General features: G+C 39.8%; 1 protein-coding gene across 2 annotated transcripts in view; it reads left to right on the top strand.

Moving 5' to 3' along the window:
• The window catches only part of qser1 (glutamine and serine rich 1), a 202518-nt gene that overhangs the window by 121576 nt on the left and 59494 nt on the right, over positions 1-21448 (top strand). For both annotated transcript variants that reach the window (XM_072592615.1, XM_072592616.1), the window contains 3 exons: positions 5705-5866; positions 9018-12788; positions 13742-14040. In XM_072592615.1, the coding sequence (XP_072448716.1) occupies positions 5705-5866; positions 9018-12788; positions 13742-14040 (4232 nt within the window). The remainder of the gene's footprint in view (positions 1-5704; positions 5867-9017; positions 12789-13741; positions 14041-21448) is intronic.

Genomic DNA, 21448 nt, shown 5'->3' on the forward strand with positions numbered 1-21448 from the left:
CAGATACTCAACTACAGGAGCAAATATCCCAACACCCACAAATGGAGCTACATCAGGACATTATTTACATGAGCCAGAACACACTGCAGCACCCAGGAAGTACGAGATGCTGAAGAAAAACACAAATACAACGTATTCAAGAACAGTGGATACCTGATAAGCACAGATGACCAATTCTTATGCTTTTACGCAACAAACCTAAACAAGAAGAAACAACATGCCCAGAGACTGTAGCCACACTACCATACGTTAAAGACATCTCTGAGTTGACAACCAGATTACTCTGGCCCCTTGGCATCATGGTAGCCCACAAACCTACCAACACGCTAAAACAACTCTTGATGAATCTAAAGACCCTATACCAACAACCAGAGAACAAAGGTCATATACAAAATACCCTGCAAGGACTGCAACAAACATTACATTAGATGGACTGGCAGGAAACTAGCCACCAGCATACACGAGCACCAATTAGCCACCAAAAGACATGACCAACTATCACGAGTATCCTTACGCACAGACAACAAGGGACACCGGTTCGACTGGAACAATGCATTCATCCTGGGACAGGCTGAACAAAGACACACACGGGAATTGCTAGAGGCCTGGCATTCAAACCGGAACTGCATCAACAAACACAATGATTTGGACCCCATTTACCAACCTCTTAGAAAAGTGATATCACGATCATAACAGAATAAGACCTATAAATAGCAAGCGGGATAGAACACCAGTGCCTCATAGAATACTCACTGATGATATTATAAACTCACTGATGTTACCTAGCATGGTGATGAAATGTCTGAAAGCAAACATTTCAGCTCAGCGAGCAAACTTACAACTGTAAGATGAAGCACTTCAGAAGCACCACCATTTCATTGACATTCAGAATTCCCCTAAAGGGAAGAATCAACACAGTGAGCATTTCTTAAATAAGCGAACCAAAACTGCTCACAGTACTCCAGACATGGTCTCACCAGCACCATGCACAATTGCAGTTTGTCCAACCAAGGACCAATATTCCAATAGCCTTCCAGATTATCTGCTGCACCTGTGTGCTAGTTTTCTGTGTTTTATGCACAAGTACCCCAAGTGCCGTTGTACTGCAGCTCTTTACAGTTTTTCTCCATTTAAGTGACATTCTGTTCTTTTGTTCTCCCTTCCAAAAATGAATAACTTCGTTTTCCCATATTATACTCCATTTGCCAACTTTTTGTCCACTTAACCTATTAGTATGTCTCTGTAAACTATTTGTATCACGCAGTTATTTTTAGTCTATACTGCCATCAAATAGTCCTTCCCTAATAAGGGGACAATAAGAATTTTTCAAGTGAAAAAGAAGTACAAAAATGCAAAATACTATTATGAAAATTGTTCAATCTGTGTATAGAACAAATATTCAAGAGAATTAGAGGCAGTTCCAGGGATAAAAATTGGAGGCAAGTGCATACCAAATGTGCAGTATGCTAACAACATAACTATATTTGGAGAATCAGAAGAGGGTCAAAAAAATACAATGACTCCAGTAAGATCTTAAAGTTAAGAAGATGGCTTGAGTATTTACACCAAAAAGACAAAAAACAGTGAATAGAAGGAATACATAAGCAGAAGGTAGAGTGAAGACTGAAGTAAATGGTTTCCACTGAAACAAGTAAATAAGTTTATCTGCTTAAGATAAATAATCACAGAATATATTGCAGAAAGTAGAAAAAGGACTGCGATGTCTTCTTTTGTGAAAATGAGGTATATGCTTGTTCAAGAAGGGGGGTAGGGACAGCCCTAGTAACTATAGGCCAGTGAGTCTCACTTCTGTTGTGGGCAAAGTCTTAGAGAGAATTGTAAGGGATAGGATTTATGAACATCTGGATAGGAATAATGTGATCAAGGATAGTCAGCATGGTTTTGTGAAGGGCAGGTCGTGCCTCACAAACCTTATTGAATTCTTTGAGAAGGTGACTAAGGAAGTGGACGAGGGTAAAGCAGTAGATGTGGTGTATATGGATTTTAGCAAGGCATTCGATAAGGTACCCCATGGTAGGCTACCGCAAAAATTACGGAGGTATGGCATTGAGGGTGCATTAGAGGTTTGGATTAGGAATTGGCTGGCTGGAAGGAGACAGAGGGTAGTAGTTGATGGTAAAGGTTCATCTTGGAGTGCAGTTACTAGCGGTGTTCCACAAGGATCTGTTTTGGGACTATTGCTGTTTGTCATTTTTATAAATGACCTGGAGGAGGGGCTCAAATGCTGGGTGAGCAAGTTTGCGGATGATACAAAAGTCGGTGGAGTTGTTGACAGTGAGGAAGGATGTGGCAGGTTACAGCGGGATATAGATAAGTTGCAGAGCTGGGCAGAAAGGTGGCAAATGGAGTTCAATGTAGCTAAGTGTGAAGTCATTCACTTTGGTAGGAGTAACAAGAAGATGGATTACTGGGCTAATGGTAGGCTACTTGGTAGTGTGGATGAGCAGAGGGATCTTGGTGTCCATGTACACAGATCTCTGAAGGTTGCCACCAAGTTAATAGTGCTGTAAAGAAGGCATATGGCGTACTGGGCTTTATTGGTAGAGGAATTGAGTTCCAGAGTCCTGAGGTCATGTTGCAGTTGTATAAGACTCTGGTGCAGCCTTATCTGGAGTATTGTGTACAGTTTTGGTCGCCATACTATAGGAAGGATGTGGAGGCACTGGAACGGGTGCAGAAAAGGTTTACCAGGATGTTGCCTGGCATGGTAGGAAGATCGTATGAGGAAAGGCTGAGGCACTTGGGGCTGTTCTCATTGGAGAAAAGAAGGTTTAGGGGCGATTTGATAGAGGTGTACAAGATGATTAGGGGTTTAGATAGGGTTGACAGTGAGAACCTTTTTCTGCGTATGGAGTCAGCTGTTACTAGGGGACACAGCTTTAAATTTAGGGGAGGTTGGTATAGGACAGATGTTAGGGGTAGATTCTTTACTCAGCGGGTTGTGAGTTCATGGAATGCCCTGCCAGTATCAGTGGTGGACTCTCCCTCTTTATGGTCATTCAAGCGGGCATTGGATAAGCATATGGAGGTTATTGGGCTAGTGTAGGTTAGGTAGGCTTCGGTCGGTGCAACATCAGGGGCCGAAGGGCCTGTACTGCACTGTATTTTTCTATGTTCTATGTATTGTGAACATGAATACTCAAGTAATAAAGGATGATGCTATATTCGATACACTTTCCACTGTACTGATTGTCCCAATATCTAGGCAAAGATCTACAGAAGAAAATGTTTTTGGAACTGGATTCTGATATTTACTGAAAATTGCATAAATAGATTATAAGACCACTGAAGGGATATTTGAAATTACAAATGGAAAAAGGATCATAGGTGTCATCCAGAAAGGAAACTATCAATCTTTTTCCTATTTAATCAGAACTTGAAAAGTACAGAAAATTCCTCTAGATGGCAAAGTAGAGAGCATTAAAAGGGGTGGTAAAGGTTAAATTGATGTTGAAGGATCAAATAAAACCTGTTCTGAATAGGCAAGAATGAATTCAGAACAAATAATACTTGTAAAGGATAATGAAAGGAGAACATAGTTTAATCCCCAGTTCTACAGAATTACAATGTCTTGTTTCCTTTAGCAAGTTTGGGTTTTAGTGTTACACTTAACGTGCAACTTTTATTGTATATTTTGGGTTAGTACTCCATCAAGTAATGTCTTCCTTCTAAATCAATCCGATATAATCCATGTGATGTTGTTTTCTGATCTAATTAGTTCCAGATGTGGTGATGCAAATTCCACAAACTATTTTTTGTACTTGATGAAAATAATGGAGAACAGATTGTTAAGTTGACAAACTACACTGCCTGAACGACTCTGCAATTCATGCGGAAATGCTGTTTAGTTTTCAGTTTCATGTTGAACTTGTTAGTCATTCAGTCACAGGATAAGGCCATTACTGGCTTGACCAGCATTTATTGCCCATTCCTTATTGCCCAGAGGGCTGTTTAGAGTCAACCACTTTGCTGTGCGTTTGGAGCCATATGTGGGCTGTACCAGGTAAGAATGGCAGTTACCTTCCCAAAAGAGCATTATTGAACCAATGTTTTTTTGTGACAATTGGCAATAAATTCGTAGTCATCATTAGACTATTAATTCAGATTTTTTTTCTTTTATTGAATTCAAATTCCACCAGGACTGGCATGGTTTGTACCTGGGTCCCCAGAACATTACCTGGATCTCTGGATTAACAGTCCATTGATAAGACCACTAGGCCATCACCTCACTTTTGATGCTTGCATAGTGGATAATGCATATAGAATGCAAGATATGGAGCGGTGGGTGCTGCATGCATGCATTTAGTGGACTATTTTGGGGCTGAACCTCCAATGAGTGAGAAATGATATACCACCGCTGTGGATTGTTTAACTGAAGCAGATTGTTTGTTTTATTATGACACACCCTGTTTACTGGTATTATAAGTAGTAACGGTCAATTAGTTGTGTTCCAATTCAAATCTAGAACTTCTCAACTCATGAGTTGATGTGAAAAAAAAGCTTCTAACTTCCGTGAGAGATATTTTAGCCATAAATGGTTTTAATTTAAAATTCATCTTATAATGTAGTGTAACCATTTTCGAAGAAAAGCTTTGGAAAGTGTAAGAAACTAATGTTTATGCAGTGTTGACTCTTCACTTCCTTATGACAGCTGCCTCCTGTAAACTGAATTATTCTGTGTACCAACATGATTTTTCTCTCAAAAACTTTGTGAAATGTTTAATTATTGTTTCCTTATCAGAGTTGTTCTTCAGTAATCTCACTGGATAGAATAGGCAATTGATTTATTTGCTTCAACTTGCAATTAATCTTGCACTTAGCACTTAGTCATGCTTGCTCTTCTGTTACACTGTTATTACATTTCTTTTGAACTATACTATCTTTTATCTTCTAAAATCTAAAATTGACCTTCATGTGCAATTTTACTTAACTTAGCAATTCTTGGAACTAAGTTTCATTCCCTTGTCTTCTAATTTAATGTTTTCTCAACCTAAAAATATTTCATATGGTTTATGAAAACTGCCTTAGAGTTAAAAGGTAACTTCTATTTCATCACCTATCAGGAAACAGGAAGAGGTCTGTGTGCTCGTTGTGATGCAGGATGGTGTTTGCAAGATGAAGCTATTTTAATAGCTTGGATTACTTATTTGAAAGCAAAACTGGCTTTTTAGATCAAATGATCTTTACTTACTCTAAACTTGTATTTATTGTGATTGGCTATGCAAGATTGTTCTAGTTATGTGCATAGCCTATCATTTTATTTTAACTGAATGTCCATATGTCAAAAATGATGAGATTTGAAGACTTTACAGTGATACCTGTCAAGTTTTTGACACGTGTGATAACCAAAATAGACTTTTCCTCTGACCAATTAAAGAGTGCAAGCAGACATTGGATTATTAACCTGAAGCCCCTCCTACAAGGTATTACTTTGTGTGATATAGTTCTACAGAATTTAGGATTTTGAATATTTATGATCCATGTAGCCATTAATAACTCTGCATTGAGGTGCTAGATTACTTGCCATTTTAGCTAATAGTAGTAGTAAGTTGATTATCGTGGCTGACAGTAAATGTGAAAATCTGAAGGTGGTTGATTATACATCATCAATTACATCCTTCTTTGATATTGGCATTGCCTTGGACGAATCTGTCTACAATGCTTATTTTCTTCCCTTGTGCAGGGCTATCCAGTTTATTTGATGCAACCATGCAACATTCTGGCAGTAGTGCATCTGAAAGCTCAGTCATGAACTTCCTTTCAGCTATTGAATCACGCACCCCTCCTGCTGGACCTGCTGCAGCCTCCCTACTACCCCAGTTCAGAGCTCCTTCATGGCAGACAGGTAAATCTAAATTCATAAAATAGGATGACTTGTATTGTTTTTGTGAACTTGTACGTGGAGGACCGCTTCCCAATCTCTGGAAACACAGAATACAGTCTACCAGAATTGAAGAAAATATGTAGATGAACAATTGTAAACTAACTAGCACACTCCCTGGTAACTGTGAACTTGTTGGAAGCCTGCATTGTCAGGAGGTAGACCTGGAGTGAATGCAAAATAATGTTTTCCACCCATTCAGCTCCTGTACCCCACCACCATCCAAGACTCAGCTACACCCAATGCACACCACTCCTATAGCTCCTTCTGAGCGCCTGCTCTAAACACTTATCTGACATCCTAACCTGCTCGTCCATCTGTCTCCTAACCCCAACCAATCCCTTCACTTGCCATACATGCTAGTCCTTTCATGGTAGCTTTTAGAGTGCTACTAGACTTCTAAATTTCAGAATAGGTCACTCCGTGCTGTAAAAGGCAGAAACATTATTTCTACATAATTGACCTACAGGGCATTTTGATTTGACGCATGTTTCGTCAACGCAAACTGTGGACAGTGGTTGGATAGTGCGACCTTTCCACTGAACAGGGATAGCGATTTTCAACAGCGATCTTCGACAGAATGATTTTCTATAGCATGGGGTTGCGGAGGAACAACACTACCGTTTTATAGCAGAACAACCTGTACGTTCCCCCCTTGTTTTTAAAAGACTTAACACTTTCCTGTTTAAAAAAAATAGATGAAAGATACTGGAGATATCCTCAGACCCTTCAGTAATTTTCTATAAACGTGCATGAATTACTCATAAGCAGCACCAAGACTATTCTATGAACACTTGTGGTAAGGACATTGTGAACATAGTATTAAGATTAAAAGTTTCAAAACAAAACTCAACCTTGAAATCCTGCCCCATCCCTCTGTTACCTGTGTATTCTAAAATTCAAATACGCTCAGACTAGTCTCCAACCTTGCACCCTCTTTAAATTACAGCTAGTCTAAACTTTGCTCACTATATTGTAACTTGCAGCAAGTCCTGCCCTAACCGCTCAGAACTGAAAAAGAGTCATATTGGATTTGATGTTAATTCTTTCTCTTTCCTCAGATGCTGCTAGACCTGCGGAGTTTCTCCAGCATTTTTTGTTTGTTTAATTGATCGCTTGCTGCCCTACATTAGTTCTCAGTCTTGAAGCACTTTGATTATAAAATTCTGATCTTGCTTTGAAAATGTCTCATCATGTCATCCTTTGCCAGATCTGTGTTTTTCCAATTCTGACCTCTTAGGTTTCCCCACTGTGCAAAAATTCTCTTTCTAAATTTCCATATCTGTTTTTCCTACTTAAAAGTGACCTGTTTGAATAAGGTTTTGATCTTCAATATACACATATCATCCACATTATTTTGGAACTGTTGTTACTGACTCTTGGTCCTACTTGTACAAAGCAGTAAATAATAGTGAGTGCCAAATTTTATTTGTACCTTCATCCTGAATCCATTAACTGGTCAGCATTTCAAACGCAGTCCCCAGCTGTCAATGAAAAACATTTTTCTTAGCTGCTACAGTTGTGCACTGTTTAGTGCATTACACCATTATACACTGTAACCAGTTCTGCATTACTGCTTAGATGCAACTTACCCAGATCTATTAGTGAGAGTTTTGCCAGCAGCTGTTGCAACTACTTGGTGTAGTCTGTTAAGCAACTTAGTGTATTCGAGTGTAAATTCTGCTGTGCACAAACAGATACTTGAAACCAATAATAATAAGTAGGTGGCATGTGAAGTTCACTTCCCCTTTCCATTCAGTGGATGTGGTTGCCCACTAGTTGTGGGTACTGTCTCTTCACTTGTGTCCCAAAGTGAGAAAATGAAAACTTTTGTTATGATTATATCTGTTGCTTTACATACATGTGTAAAAGTGACTGCAAATACAAACCTTCAGTAATTTTGGTTGTATTTGTGATTCTTTTGAGTTAAAACACAAGTCACCCAGTGCTATTAGGTCGGGTATTTTGACCTACTAGCATCAACCTGACAAACTGGAAAATTGCCCGGGTATGTTCTCTACATAAAAAGCAGGACAAATTCAACCCTGCCAATTATTGCCCATCAGTCTTCTCTCGATCATCAGCAAAGTGATGGAAGGTGTTATCAATAGTGTTATCAAGCGGCACTGATTCAGTGATTATCTGCTTGGTGACGCCCAGTTTGGGTTCCATCTGGGCCATTCAGCTCCTGACCTCATAACATTGGTTCAAGCTTGGAGAAAAGAGCTTAATTCCAGAGGTAAAATGAGTGACAGCCCTTGACAACAAGGTTGCATTCGACCGAGTATAGAATCAAGGGCCCCTAGCAAAACAAATCAATGGGCAACGGGGGCAAACTCTTGGTGGTTGGAATCATACCTGGCACATAGGAAGATGGTCATGATTGTTGGAAGTCAGGCATTCCTCAGTGTAGTGCCCTAGGCCCAGCCATCTTCAGCAACTTTGTCAATGATCTTCCCTACATCATAAAGTCAGAAGTGGGGATGTTCGCTGATGATTGCACATTGTTCACCACCATTTGCCATTCTTTGGATCTGGACAATAACCAGGCTTGGGCTGACAAGTGGCAAATAAACATTTGCACAATGCAAATGCCAGGTAATGAGCAAATCCAATTAGAGGCAATCTAACCACACTGAACCCTTGAGTGTCAACATCTTGGGGGTTACCATTGACCAAATACTCCACTGGGCTCACCATATAAACACAGTGGCTTTGAGAGCAGGTCAGAGGCTAGGAATTCATCATCTGGCTACCCAAGGCTTGTCCACCATCTATAAGGCACAAGTCGCATGTGTGATGGAATATTCCCCACTTACTTAGATGGGTGCAGCTCCAACAATACTTGAGAAGCTTGATACCATCAATGCTGAGAAATAATCATTTCTTAGGGTTATTTAGACTCAGAAAAATTATGCAAAGGTATTAAAATGGGGTTGAATTTCAAATTTTGGAGTGTTACATGAACCAGCATATATGCATGCTAAAAGTCAGTGAGACTGCTTTATAATTTCCAGTGTCTAGATTTGTAAAGATAATTTTGGTTTATTAAAATTTGCAGATAGTTACTTAATGATATGTTTGAAATATTAATGTATTTTCTTTAATTGTCAAGGTATGCACTCTTCAACACCTTCTGAACTGTTCGTCACTGGAGCACTACAAGCTTCTGGAACATTCCCACCATCTGCTCTTGCAGCGTATCAGCATCCTCCTTCCTTTAGTAGTCGAAGTTTTACTGGTGCACAGCCCCTGACACTACAAGATGTACCTTTCAGTCCTACAACAAATGGACTTCTTTCTCCTCATGATCCCTTGCTTCAAATCAAGTCTTCTCAAGCGGCTGTTCCTTCCCCTTTGACTTTTGACAGAATTGGTAGTACTGTTTTAAGTACAAGCATACCCCCATCTTCAACATACCGCTCTGCTCAAGAATCTGCTCCTCATCACTTACAACCACAATTTAGTTTGTTGCCTTCAGCACTTGGACCAACTCAACAAGCCTCTCAAGCATACGGCACATCAGTTTTTTCTAGTTCAACTGCCTCCATTGAAAGGGCACTTCAAAGAGAATGTAGCGTTATTAAGCATCACCAGCGGCCTTCAAGCTCACACTCAGTACAGGTGCAATTACCAAGTTCTCACCATTCCTTACAAGGTTATCTTTCCAGTGGGAATGAAGTTGATTTTCAGGGAACTTCAAGGCATGCAGGTTTGACATGTAGTCCACTTGGAGACCAGTCTCAGGTGAGCAATGATGGAACACAGCAAAAGAACTCTGCTGTAACAGTTGAACAGTCACAGAGTTATTCACCCACTGTTCAGTCTCTTGATTATTCTTCAAAAACTAAAACCTGTTCATCAAGACCAGCTCAGCGTTCTACAAAAACTGCCAAATCTCAAAGTGCAACAGCTACCGGACAAACACAGAGTTACTCCACACCTACACAAAAGCAAAGTTCAGTAATATCAAGCCAGTCACAAGTGTACTCTTCAGGACAGGCGTCAAATCTAATAATGTCAATTAGTCAGTCCCAGAACTATACTTCAACACAGTCTCAGAGCCTGTCAGCTGTCAGTCACTCAGAGGTGTATTCTTCCAGTCAGCCTGAGAAGCTATCTACTTTAAGCAAGTCACCAGCTTCTTATTCTAGTCAGTCACAAAACCTAACACCTGTTAGTCAAGCACTCAGTTACTCTTCAGATCAGCCGCAAGTATTGCCTTCAGTTAGCCTCACTGATGACTATTCTGGTCAGCCACAAAATTTATCTTCTATTAGCCAAGCACACAACTATCCTTCTGGGCATTCTCAGGGTATACCTGCTGTGAGTCAGTCACAAAGCAGCTATTCTGTGCAATCACAGGTATTGTCAACTGTTAGTCTTTCACAAAGTTATACTTCTGGACAATCTCTCACTTTGACATCACAAACACAATCATTACCATTTCCTCCTTCTACTGGAGCACAGAATTTATCATCTTCAAGTCCTACTCAGGACTTTATTTCTATGCATTCTTCGCCAACCAGTCAACCACAAAGTGTTCATTCACCGTCTCAGAAGTTCTTGTCAGGAGTACATTCACCTACTTTCACTTCATCTCATTCACAGACCATGAAGAGCACTCAGTCACCCACAGACATAAAGCAGTCATATATTAAGAGGAAGTCTGATTCAGACTTGTTTGTATCATCTAAGGAAGATGATGAAAGTTTCCCTATTCAAGATTTGTTACAGCAGCAGCCTTCTCTTGAGGCATCCACTCCAGGTTTAACAGAAAGTAGAATTGGGGAGGAGAATGCTGTTTATGCTGTCTCAAAAGCAGATGACCGATATCTATCTCAGAGTGTGATCAGAAGTAATTCTCGCCTAGAAGACCAGGTTGTTGCTCTCACTTTTCAGGGATCAAAAACAGATGAAAGAAAACATGAACATTTGAAGCAATTTAGTGTGACCCAATCCATTGAAGCAATGGTAACTCATCATGGTCAGTCAGTTGGCAGTAACAACAATCTGAAAACGCAAGACATGAAAAAGGTAGTTAATTTATCGCAGTCATCGCATATTATTATGGATTCTGAAGAATTGAAACAGCCTCATTCTCTATTACATAAAGCACAAGAGGCTAGAGCACAAGCTCATCAAGCACAAGTAATTAATTCTTCTCAGCATTTGCAAACACACACGGTATGCCAGACTCCACGGTTACAGCTCTCTGGTGCACAGGTACTCCTAGATGCATCGCGTGAAATGCCATTGTCTTTAATACAACCATCAGTAGCACAGCAGCCGCAGTTACTACAGTCAGGCCTAGGTCAATCCCAAGCGTCAGCACAGTCACAGCAAATACAGGCTCAGTCTCAGGCATCACATCATCAATCACAGTTTCTTCAACTTGAGAGACACATTGCCCAAGCCAATACGCCACAGTCTCAACAGCTTCTCCAACAAAACTCTGAAGCAATGAAACTGAATGGTACAGAATCTTCAAAACCACTACAGCTAACAACAAAAGATCATTTTGACCCATCACACAGGCAAGATTCAAAATCTCAGTTTGTTGGCCTTAGTTCTGTCTGTTTTTCAGAATCTATGTTGCTTGGTGTTGAGAGAAATCTCTTCTCTGGTGTTGAAGATGTGTTTACTGCAACTGAAGGGTTTGCCAAGTCTGCTTGCAATGAATCCAGCATTCAGTCAGTTGAATGTGCTGATCGTTCAAAATCTGCATTTCAAACTGCATCTGGAAGGCATGTTTCACCAAGTTTTCATGCTTCTCAAACTGTACTGCCCAATCAACAGAATATGCATAATTTGACGTTAAGCAATAGTCAAATTAATTTGGATCTAGAGGCAGTACCATTAGATAGTTCAGCTCAATCTAAAACTTCAAGCCTTGATCAACAAACCCTTGGAACTTCAGACCAGCACATACAGGTTGGGCTTACTGCAACAAATATGAATTCCATTCAGGATTCCAATGATCAGGAGATTGAAGGTCTTAAGAAACAATTAGGTGCTAATCCAGAATCTGAAGAAGAGGATAACGATGACATTCCTGATGATGGTGCCATAAATAATGCTAAGGATCCAGACTTCATTCCTAGTGGTAGAAGTAACACAGATGAGAGTGCTGTATCAGATATTGATTACAGCGTGGGTGATGAAATTACACAAGGATCTAGTAACAAACGAAAGTTAAAAAGACCAGCAAAGCCTAAATTGAAACTGGGTGTACAGATAGATGGATGGTCTCACAGTTTGCCTGAAGAAGGAGGGAATCTAGACTTGGCTGCAGATGGAAATCAGAAGAAACAAAGAACAAAAGTACGAACAAAAGAAACTTTAGATGATGAACTTTTTAGCCAGAAACCAGTAAAACGAAGTGGGCTGGGTAAGCGCCTGAATTCCAAAGATGCAAACTCACCTCATACATCTAATGATAGTTATTATGAATGTTACTACCAGCAAGAAAGGATAAATCAAAAGATTAGAGAAGTTGAGGAAAAGCAACCAGAAGTTAAAAGTGGTTTCATTGCTTCCTTTTTAGACTTTCTTAAATCAGGACCTAAGCAGCAGTTTCCTGCACCTTCGATACGCATGGCACATCGCAATCGACGACCATCTGCCAATACCATTCATATTCCCCTTCTGCCAGTTTCAACACACCAATCAGTGCCAACTGCCTTAATATCTACTGAAAGTGGCTCTACTAGTCCTTGCAAAAAAATAGATAATGATCTGAAGAAAAACCTGGAAACATTACCTGCATTTTCCTCAGATGAGGAAGATTCTGTTGGAAGGAACCAGGATCTTCAGAAGAGTATTTCCTCAGCACTTTCTGTTTTGGATGATCCTTCTAATAAAAAAGAAAAATCAAACACAAACGGTAAGGACAGTAAATGCTGTAAGTAAACTAGGCCCTATATTTTTTGTCAACATATTGCTTCAAGGATCTGCTCTCTGTAAAATGTGAAACTTCGTCTTATGCAGCTGCAGTCCTTCTCTTTCATAGAGTATATATTTTGCCTGAGCAAAGCATATTTTGGATGTGGTGGAAGCTTTCAAAGATTGCATGTTCTAAGTTATTTCTGAAAATGAAAGAAATTCTTATATTCACAAAGTATTGGGCAGGTAGATTTTGTAGTTTATTTGGTTTTAAAAAAGAAACTGTGATCGAGTATATATGACATGATTTCCTTTTAATATTTCCTCAGTTACTTTGACCCAAATGATTGTTCACAATTACAGAGGGCACATAAAAATACCTTTTGAAGTACAACAGATGAACAAATTGACGGCATAATATGATATGTTACAAATTCCAATCTAATATGTGGCCACTTTTAATTTTTTGTTTTGTTATTATAATGGAATGGAGTCAGAGTTTTATACCTCAGAAATAATGGTGGCCCATCAATTTCTTCATTGGCTCCCTATTCTCAGCCCAGGTTTACTCCCCATTCTGATACCATTTTAATATCAATGATTCCGTATCAAACACTTTTTAAAAAAAAATCTGTGCAAGAAATCTTTCTTTAAAATTCATTGTTCTTAAGAGAATATAGAAATCCTTTTCTTTGCCAGTTTCACATCACCCTGCATTAGTCATTGTTAAAAGTTCCCTGGTGGTGATTTATAAAATATATTTAAAAAAGAGAAAGTGGTAACATATGTGTATAATTATTTTAATTGCTGTGTTGTACAATCTCCTAGTAACCTATGAAGAAGTTCACAAATACCAAAATTGTGTTCTTGATAAAATTTGTATACCTTCAAGAAGGATACGTATGTTTACAGTTTTGACTTTTATCTGTATTCATTGCATATTTCCTTTACTAGAGTTCATCACTAATGGGGAGAAGGATTCCAACCCTTCTATTTCTGCCATTATACAGCAGGAAAAGGTTGCAGATCCTTCTCCCCCTTTAAAAGAGGAAATGCAGGAGCCAACTGTAGCTCTAGAATCTCCCAAGCCAAATGAACAAGATGACCTGAATTCTACAGAGCGAGCTGCCAAACAAGAATTACTTGCTGTAGAAGGTTCAACAGATGAAGATGATATAGAAAGTGGAGGAGAGGGCATGTACAGGGAGCGAGATGAATTTGTTGTAAAGATAGAGGACATTAATGCTCTTAAGGTAATGTGGCATTTTTTTAAAAATCTGATGTTTTTCATTAGGATTGAATGGAAGAGGTTAAACTTTTAATGCTGAAGATGATCAGATTCAGTGTATTAAATAGTGTTTCCTGTGATGCTGGAACTCTGAAATAAAAACTGAAAATGCTGGGACTGTTCAGGTCAGGCAGCATTTATTGGGCAGGAACAGTACATATTTGAGCTCAGTAACCTTTTCTAATTTCTCTCTTACTGTTTGTTGTGCTGATTGCTCCCACCATTTTGTTTTTTTGACTCTGGAAGTAACTATTCTATTTAATGGTTGAGATCATTCACTCTTTAAAGAAGGCTAATAGTTGCTTAAATACAGTATAGACAACATCTAGGAGCAAATGACTGCAGGTGCTGGAACCTGTACTGAAAACAACAAATGCTGGAGATCGCAGTGGATCAGAAAGCATGCATGGAGAGAGCGCAAGCTAACGTTTTGAGTCTACATGATTCTTCTTCGACTCTCCAGCATTTGTTGTTTTCAGTGTAGACAATATCTGACAGTTCACATTGTATATTTGCTGAAGTATTGGGATACTGTTGCTATATGGTGTAGTGAGTTTCTTCTTTGTTTGACTAATTTCCTTTCTTTTCTCTGCTATCATCAGTCAGAAGGAAGCTATTGACCTCTAAAGTTACATGAGCACCAAACCCTTTTCAATACTTTGCTGAAGTCTTTTTTTCTTTGTGGCTCTTGTGACATGGTGGTAATGCCAGTACCTCTGGGAAAGAAAATCCCATACCTGTCATGTTGTATGTCAGAACATAGTGCAATCAACATCTACTTAAATATGATTCTCTTAAATTTTGCTTGATGACCGGCATGGACACGATAGGCTGGAGGGCCTTTCTTGATGCCATAAAAGCTCTATGACTCTGTTGCAACTTTTGTGGAGACTGACAATAGTTAACAAGGAATTTAAACTTGCTGTTTGTCGCTAGAGCTTAACAACAAAATATTTAAAGACATTAGAGTAGCTGAAGACAAAAACACTACCTTTATAGATACCATATTCTTTAAAGCACGAAAATATTTCCTTATAACTAACCAAAAGCATTTCACATGTATTTTACCCTGTCCCTTATGTAGATGATGTGGATGATGATAGTGTCATAAAGGTACATGGTTCAGTTGCTATTAATGGAAATGTTATTAAATTTATCTTCCCTTTGACATCATTAACTTTATATTAGCCCATCCTAACCATGGAATTTTGTAGTTTATAGATTGGTGCTGTTGGATAAAAATTTTCATATGCATGAAAATCTTTCAAACCTTGGTATGTGGGCCACTTATATAAGTGCTTTTCATAACCACTGGACATCTCAATGCCACTTTGCAGTTGATAACTTTGTGATGTGTAGTCATTGGTGGAACATAGAAACCACAGAAGCCAGTATGCACTTGATAAAGGTCCCAGAGGGAAAAAAAAGTGATAATGACCAGATGATCTGTAGTGTTGATGAAGGATAAATATTGGTCAGGGCACCAAGGATAATTACACTGTTCTACTTTGAAATACTACCATGCACTCTTTTTACATCCCCCAGTGCAGGGGACCTTCTGTATTGTATAACCTAAAAACCGCACCTCTGATATTACAGTTCTTCCTCAGCATTGCACTGGAGTCTAGGCCTGATCTTGGTGGACAAGGTCTGAAATAGAATTTGAACAAAGAGCTCTGTGGTTTAGTGGTATGAATGCTACCAGCATCTCAAAATACAAATTAGCTAGTCATTATTGCACTGCTGTTTTTTGAACACATATTGGCTGCTGCAGTTCATATGTTAAGTAATAATCACAATTCAAAAACTTCATCGGTTGTAAAGTACTTTGAGATGCTCACTGTGTTATCATCTAATATGGTCTGAAAGAATGCTGAGACCGCATGGAATGAGGTGACAAGTGATGGACATATATTAATTAAAAGGTAATTGGATTTAAATTGGTTGTGTAAATATGGGGAATTAGAAATCATGAGGTGAGTTTTTTATGGAATGTGGTTAACTGAAATAAAACTTAAAATTGGAATAAAGCATGCAAATGAGGACTTTAGGAGAAAGTGAGGACTGCAGATGCTGGAGATCAGAGCTGAAAAATGTGTTGCTGGAAAAGCGCAACAGGTCAGGCAGCATCCAAGGAGTAGGAGAATCGATGTTTCGGGCATAAGCCCTTCTTCAGGAATGTGGACTTTAGTTCTGTTTAAATGCAGTTATCTTTGGACTATAACACAGTGATTGTGAAGCACCATTTAAAAGTGTCTCCTACTATTCCACTGAATCTCCTTCCCATCTTTCATTTCCTTCCTTTTTATCTTTGACCACTTGAGAATGTTGATCTGACAAATTCAATGGTGTGTCCATTGTTCTATGATCCCAGTTGAGACCTCTACTTATTCCATGAATTGTCTAGAGACAAGGAACTTTTTTTTTAAAGCTGGCAAAGAGAGAGAGCCAGGGGCCTTACTAAGTAACTAATAAACTCATTCTTTCAACTCAAGAAAGCCTGTTTAAATGGACTTTAAAAACATAATTTCATCTGGTCAGAGAGGAAGGTGTCCACAAGGAAAGTGATCCTTTCTGAAGTTAACCTTGTTGTAAGCTACTAAGTGAGCCAGTAGAGCCAATACAGGTGGAGAGCCAGTTCATCTTTCCTCATCCAGAAGCATGACAATTTTGGATATCCTATTGGAATTGTAGTAAATTGTGTACCCTTCCCCAGAGACTGATGGTAACACTGTTCTTGTTGCAATTTGTTTTGAATGTTATGTGCTAGTTTTTTGTTCTTTGATTTAATTTGAGGTAGTAAAGGATAGATCCTAGTGAGACTACAGTAATAAATGTGGGATTGGGAAAAGGAATTATTGGTAGATTTATTATGCTGCCATTCTGTGCTATTAGCAACTACTGTTGCAAATGTTTCCTGCCAATTTTCTTTGATGGAATTAGAAGTTACTTCTTTTGTGTTACAATAGAGCATATATACAGAGCCACAAAACTGCATAAAGCTTAAAAAATCTGTTCTGATTTTCAAATTAACATCTGTTGCTTGGAAGCTTACCAGGTTCCTGTTTATCTTTTGAGTTACATTTTTATGGTTGGCAGATGTTCTGTATGGAACTCATGCTCATTACAAAATAGTTTTATTCTGTCTATTGATTAATTCAATATAAAAGTGCAGAATATGTAGCAAAAGACTAATCAGGGCAAATGTTGCTCAAACATGTAAATATACCATACATTTTCCAGTATTATTTACACTTAACTAACAAAACAGCTTCTCTAATTGAAGTCTTATTGTCTCCTTACCACTGCTTCTTTTTCCCCATCACTCAAATGAACAACTTTGTTGAAAGGGGTTTTCCAAAATAAGAAGTGTCACTGCATTACTGGTTAATTGAAGCTGACACTCGAGGATAATTCAAACACTATTTTCCTCATTGCTTGAGGCTGTTCAATGATTTTTCTCTTTTCATTATGAAGAGATTGAACTGGCAGGCAAATGTGAGACTCGATCCAAAACGAAATTGAACTGAGTTTATCTTAAAATTAACATACCAAGACATTTTGGCAAATATGTCTTTTTACAACTGTTTTTGGAAATTTTAGCAAAAGAACCTTATGTTGGGTTGCAAAACCTGTAACATTTCACTTGATAAAATTGCACAGGTAAAATAAAGCTGTTTTCATAAAACTTGTTTGAAATGTAATTCAGCATTTTATTACTAGAATGAAATATCAGTTTGGGAGATTTTATGTGCCTGTTTGTCAATCTTCAGTAAGCACTAAGCATTGATTAAATTCCACTGACCTGTCAGTGCTATTGTATTAGTTGTTAGCATGATTTAAAACTTTCTTGTAGCTGAAATGCTGAAGCCCTGGAAAACTAAGATAACCTTATTATGAAGTAAAAGCATAGTGCTGGAGAAATTCAACAGGTCTGACAATATCTGTGGACAGAGAAGCAGGTTACATTTTGAGTCCCACATGGCTGTCTTTCAGACCTGTGGTTTACAAGGTATGCAAAATGTAGATGAGTACTTTTGATAAAGCAATGATGGCAGAGCGACCTGGAATGGGCTGGAAAAGGAGTTTAACAGCAAAAGTGGTTGAGGAAAAGTGGCAGACATTTAAGAAAGTAGTTCAAGGCTCACAGGTAAAATATTTCTCGATGAGGAACCTAACAAGATGCTGCTCAGGAAGCTGCTGAGTAAGATAAGGGCCCATGGTGTTAAAGACAAAAACTGCAGATGCTGGAATCCAAGGTAGACAAACAGAAGGCTGGGAGAACACAGTAAGCCAGGGAGCTGCCTGTGAAATGTCTCAGAAATATCAATCTTTTCATCAATTGAGGATTTCCTGCCACTTTAGTTGACAGGGTCCTCAGCCGTTTCCAACTCATTTCCCACATTTCTGCCCTCACCCCTTCTGTACTCTCACAACACCAATAAGGTTCTGCTAGTCCTCACTTTCCACCAGACTAGCATCTGCATCCAAAGCTGCCATTTCCATTGCCTCCAGCAAGATGCCACCACCATTCTTCTCCCTTTCCTTCTCAGCATTTTGCAGGGACCATTCCCTCTAGGACACCCGAGTCCACTCCTTCTGCATTCTCAACATCTCCCCACACCCCATGGCGCCTTCCCATGCAATCATGGAAGGTGTAATATCTGCCTGTTTACATCCTCGTTTCTCACTTTCCAAAGTTCCAGACTCAAACTTCTAGTATAGGAGTTGGGATGTCATTTTGTGGATGTTGGTGAGGCCACTTGAAGTACTGTGTACATTTCTGATCGCCCTGCTATAGAAACGATATTATTAAATTGGAAAGGGTGCAGAAAAGGTTTACAAGGAATATTACCGGACTGGAGGGTTTGAGTTATATGGAGAGGCTGGATAGGCTGGCACATTTTTCCACTGGACGGTAGGAGGTTGAGGAGGTCACTTTTATAGAGGTTTATAAAATCATAGAGCATAGAACATTACAGCGCAGTACAGGCCCTTTGGCCCTCAATGTTGCGCCGCCCTGTCATACTAATCTGAAGCCCATCCCACCTACACTATTCCATGTACGCCCATATGCCTGTCCAATGACGACTTAAATGCACTTAAACTTGGCGCATCAACTACCGTTGCAGGCAAAGCATTCCATACCCTTACTACTCTCTGAGTAAAGAAACTACCTCTGACATCTGTCTTATACCTATCTCCCCTTGTGTCCCCTCGTGTTTGCCGTCCCCGTACTTGGAAAAAGGCTCTCTCTGTCCACCCTATCTAACCCTCTGATTATCTTGTATGTCTCTATTAAGTCCCCTCTCAACCTTCTTCTCTCTAACGAGAACAGCCTCAAGGCCCTCAGCGTTTGCTCATAAGACATTCTCTCCATACCAGGCAACATCCTAGTAAATCTTCCTCTGCACCCTTTCCAAAGCTTCCACATCCTCCTTATAATGCGGTGACCAGAACTGTACACAGTACTCCAAGTGTGGCTGTACCAGAGCTTTGTACAGCTGCAGCATAACCTCCTGGTTCCGGAACTCAATTCCTCTATTAATAAAGGCCAAAAGACTGTATGGCTTCTTAACAACCCTGTCAATCTGGGTGGCAACTTTCAGGGATCTGTGTACATGGACACCGAGATCTCTCTGCTCATCTGCACTCCCAAGAATCTTGCCATTAGCCCAGTACTTTGCATTCCGATTACTCCGTTCAAAGTGTATCACCTCATACTTGTCCACTTGTGGGCGGCACGATGGCACAGTGGTTAGCACTGCTGCCTCAGCGCCAGAGATCCGGGTTCGATTCACGCCTCAGACGACTGACTGTGTGGAGTTTGCACATTCTCCCCGTGTCTGCGTAGGTTTCCTCCGGGTGCTCCAGTTTCCTCCCACAGTCCAAAGATGTGCAGGTCGGGTGAATTGGCCATGCTAAATTGCCCGTAGTGTTAGGTAAGGGGTAGATGTAGGGGTATGAGTGGGTTGCGCTTCGGCAGGACAATGTGGACTGGTTGGGCCAAAGGGCCTGTTTCCACACTGTAAGTAATCTAATCTCCATTTGCCACCTCTCAGCCCAGCTCTGCATCCTATCTATGTCTCTCTGCAACCTACTACATCCTTCAACACTATCCACAACTCCACGCACCTTAGTGTCGTCCGCAAATTTACTAACCCACCTTTCTAAGCCCTTATCCAGGTCGTTTATAAAAATGACGAACAGCAGCCGACCCAACACTGACCCTTGCGGTACGCCGCTAGTAACTGGACACCAAGATGAACTTGTTCCATCAACTACAACCCTCTGTTTTCTTTCAGCAACCCAATTACTGATCCAAACGACTATGTCTTCCACAATCCCATTCCTCTGCATTTTGTATAATAGCCTACTGTGGGGAACCTTATCGAATGCCTTGCTGAAATCCATATACACCACATCAACTGGTTTACTCTCATCTAGCTGTTTGGTCACTTTGTCAAAAAACTCAAAGATTCGTTAGGCACGACATACCCTTCACAAAACAGTGCTGACTGTCCCTGATCAGATTATTCTTTTTTTGATGGTTATGAATCCTATCTCTTATATCCTTTTCCAACACTTTACCAACAAATGAAGTGAGACTCACTGGTCTGTAATTACCAGGGTTGTCTCTAATACCCTTTTTGAACAAGGGAACCACATTTGCTCTCCTCCAATCCTCAGGCACTATTTCTGTAGACAATGATGATTTGAAGATCAATGCCAAAGGCTCGGCAATCTCTTTCCTTGCTTCCCAGAGGATCCTAGGATAGATCCCATACAGCCCAGGGGACTGGTCTAGTTTCACACTCTGCAGTATTTCTAATACCTCTTCCTTGTGAACCTCAATCTCTTCTAGTCGAGATGCAAGTATCTCTGTATCTTCCTCGCCCACATTTTCATCTTCTATAGTGAACACTATCGAAAAATATTTATTTAGTGCTTCCCCTATCTCCTCTGACCCCACACACAACTTCCCACTATTATCCTTGATTGGCCCTAATTTACCTCTCATCATTCTTTTATTTCTGACATACCTATGGAATGCCTTAGGGTTAACCCTGATCCTATCCACCAACAACATCTCATGTCCCCTCCTGGCTCTTCTGAGCTCTCTTTTCGGGTCTTTCCTGACTTTCTTGTAACCCAAAAGCACCCTAACTGAGTTTTCACATTTTGTCCTAACATAAGGGGGATAGATAAGGTGAATAGTGTTGGTCTTTTCCCCAGGGTAGGGGAGTTCAAAACTAAGGGGCATATTTTTAAGGTGAGAGGAGAAAGATTTAAAAGGGACCTGAAGGGTAACTTTTTCTCCGAGCGTGATACATATGAGGAATGAACTGAGAGGAAGTGGTAGATGCAGGTAC

Source organism: Chiloscyllium punctatum, chromosome 22, assembly GCF_047496795.1.
Source record: "Chiloscyllium punctatum isolate Juve2018m chromosome 22, sChiPun1.3, whole genome shotgun sequence".
In the NCBI taxonomy this organism is placed as follows: Eukaryota; Metazoa; Chordata; class Chondrichthyes; order Orectolobiformes; family Hemiscylliidae; genus Chiloscyllium; species Chiloscyllium punctatum.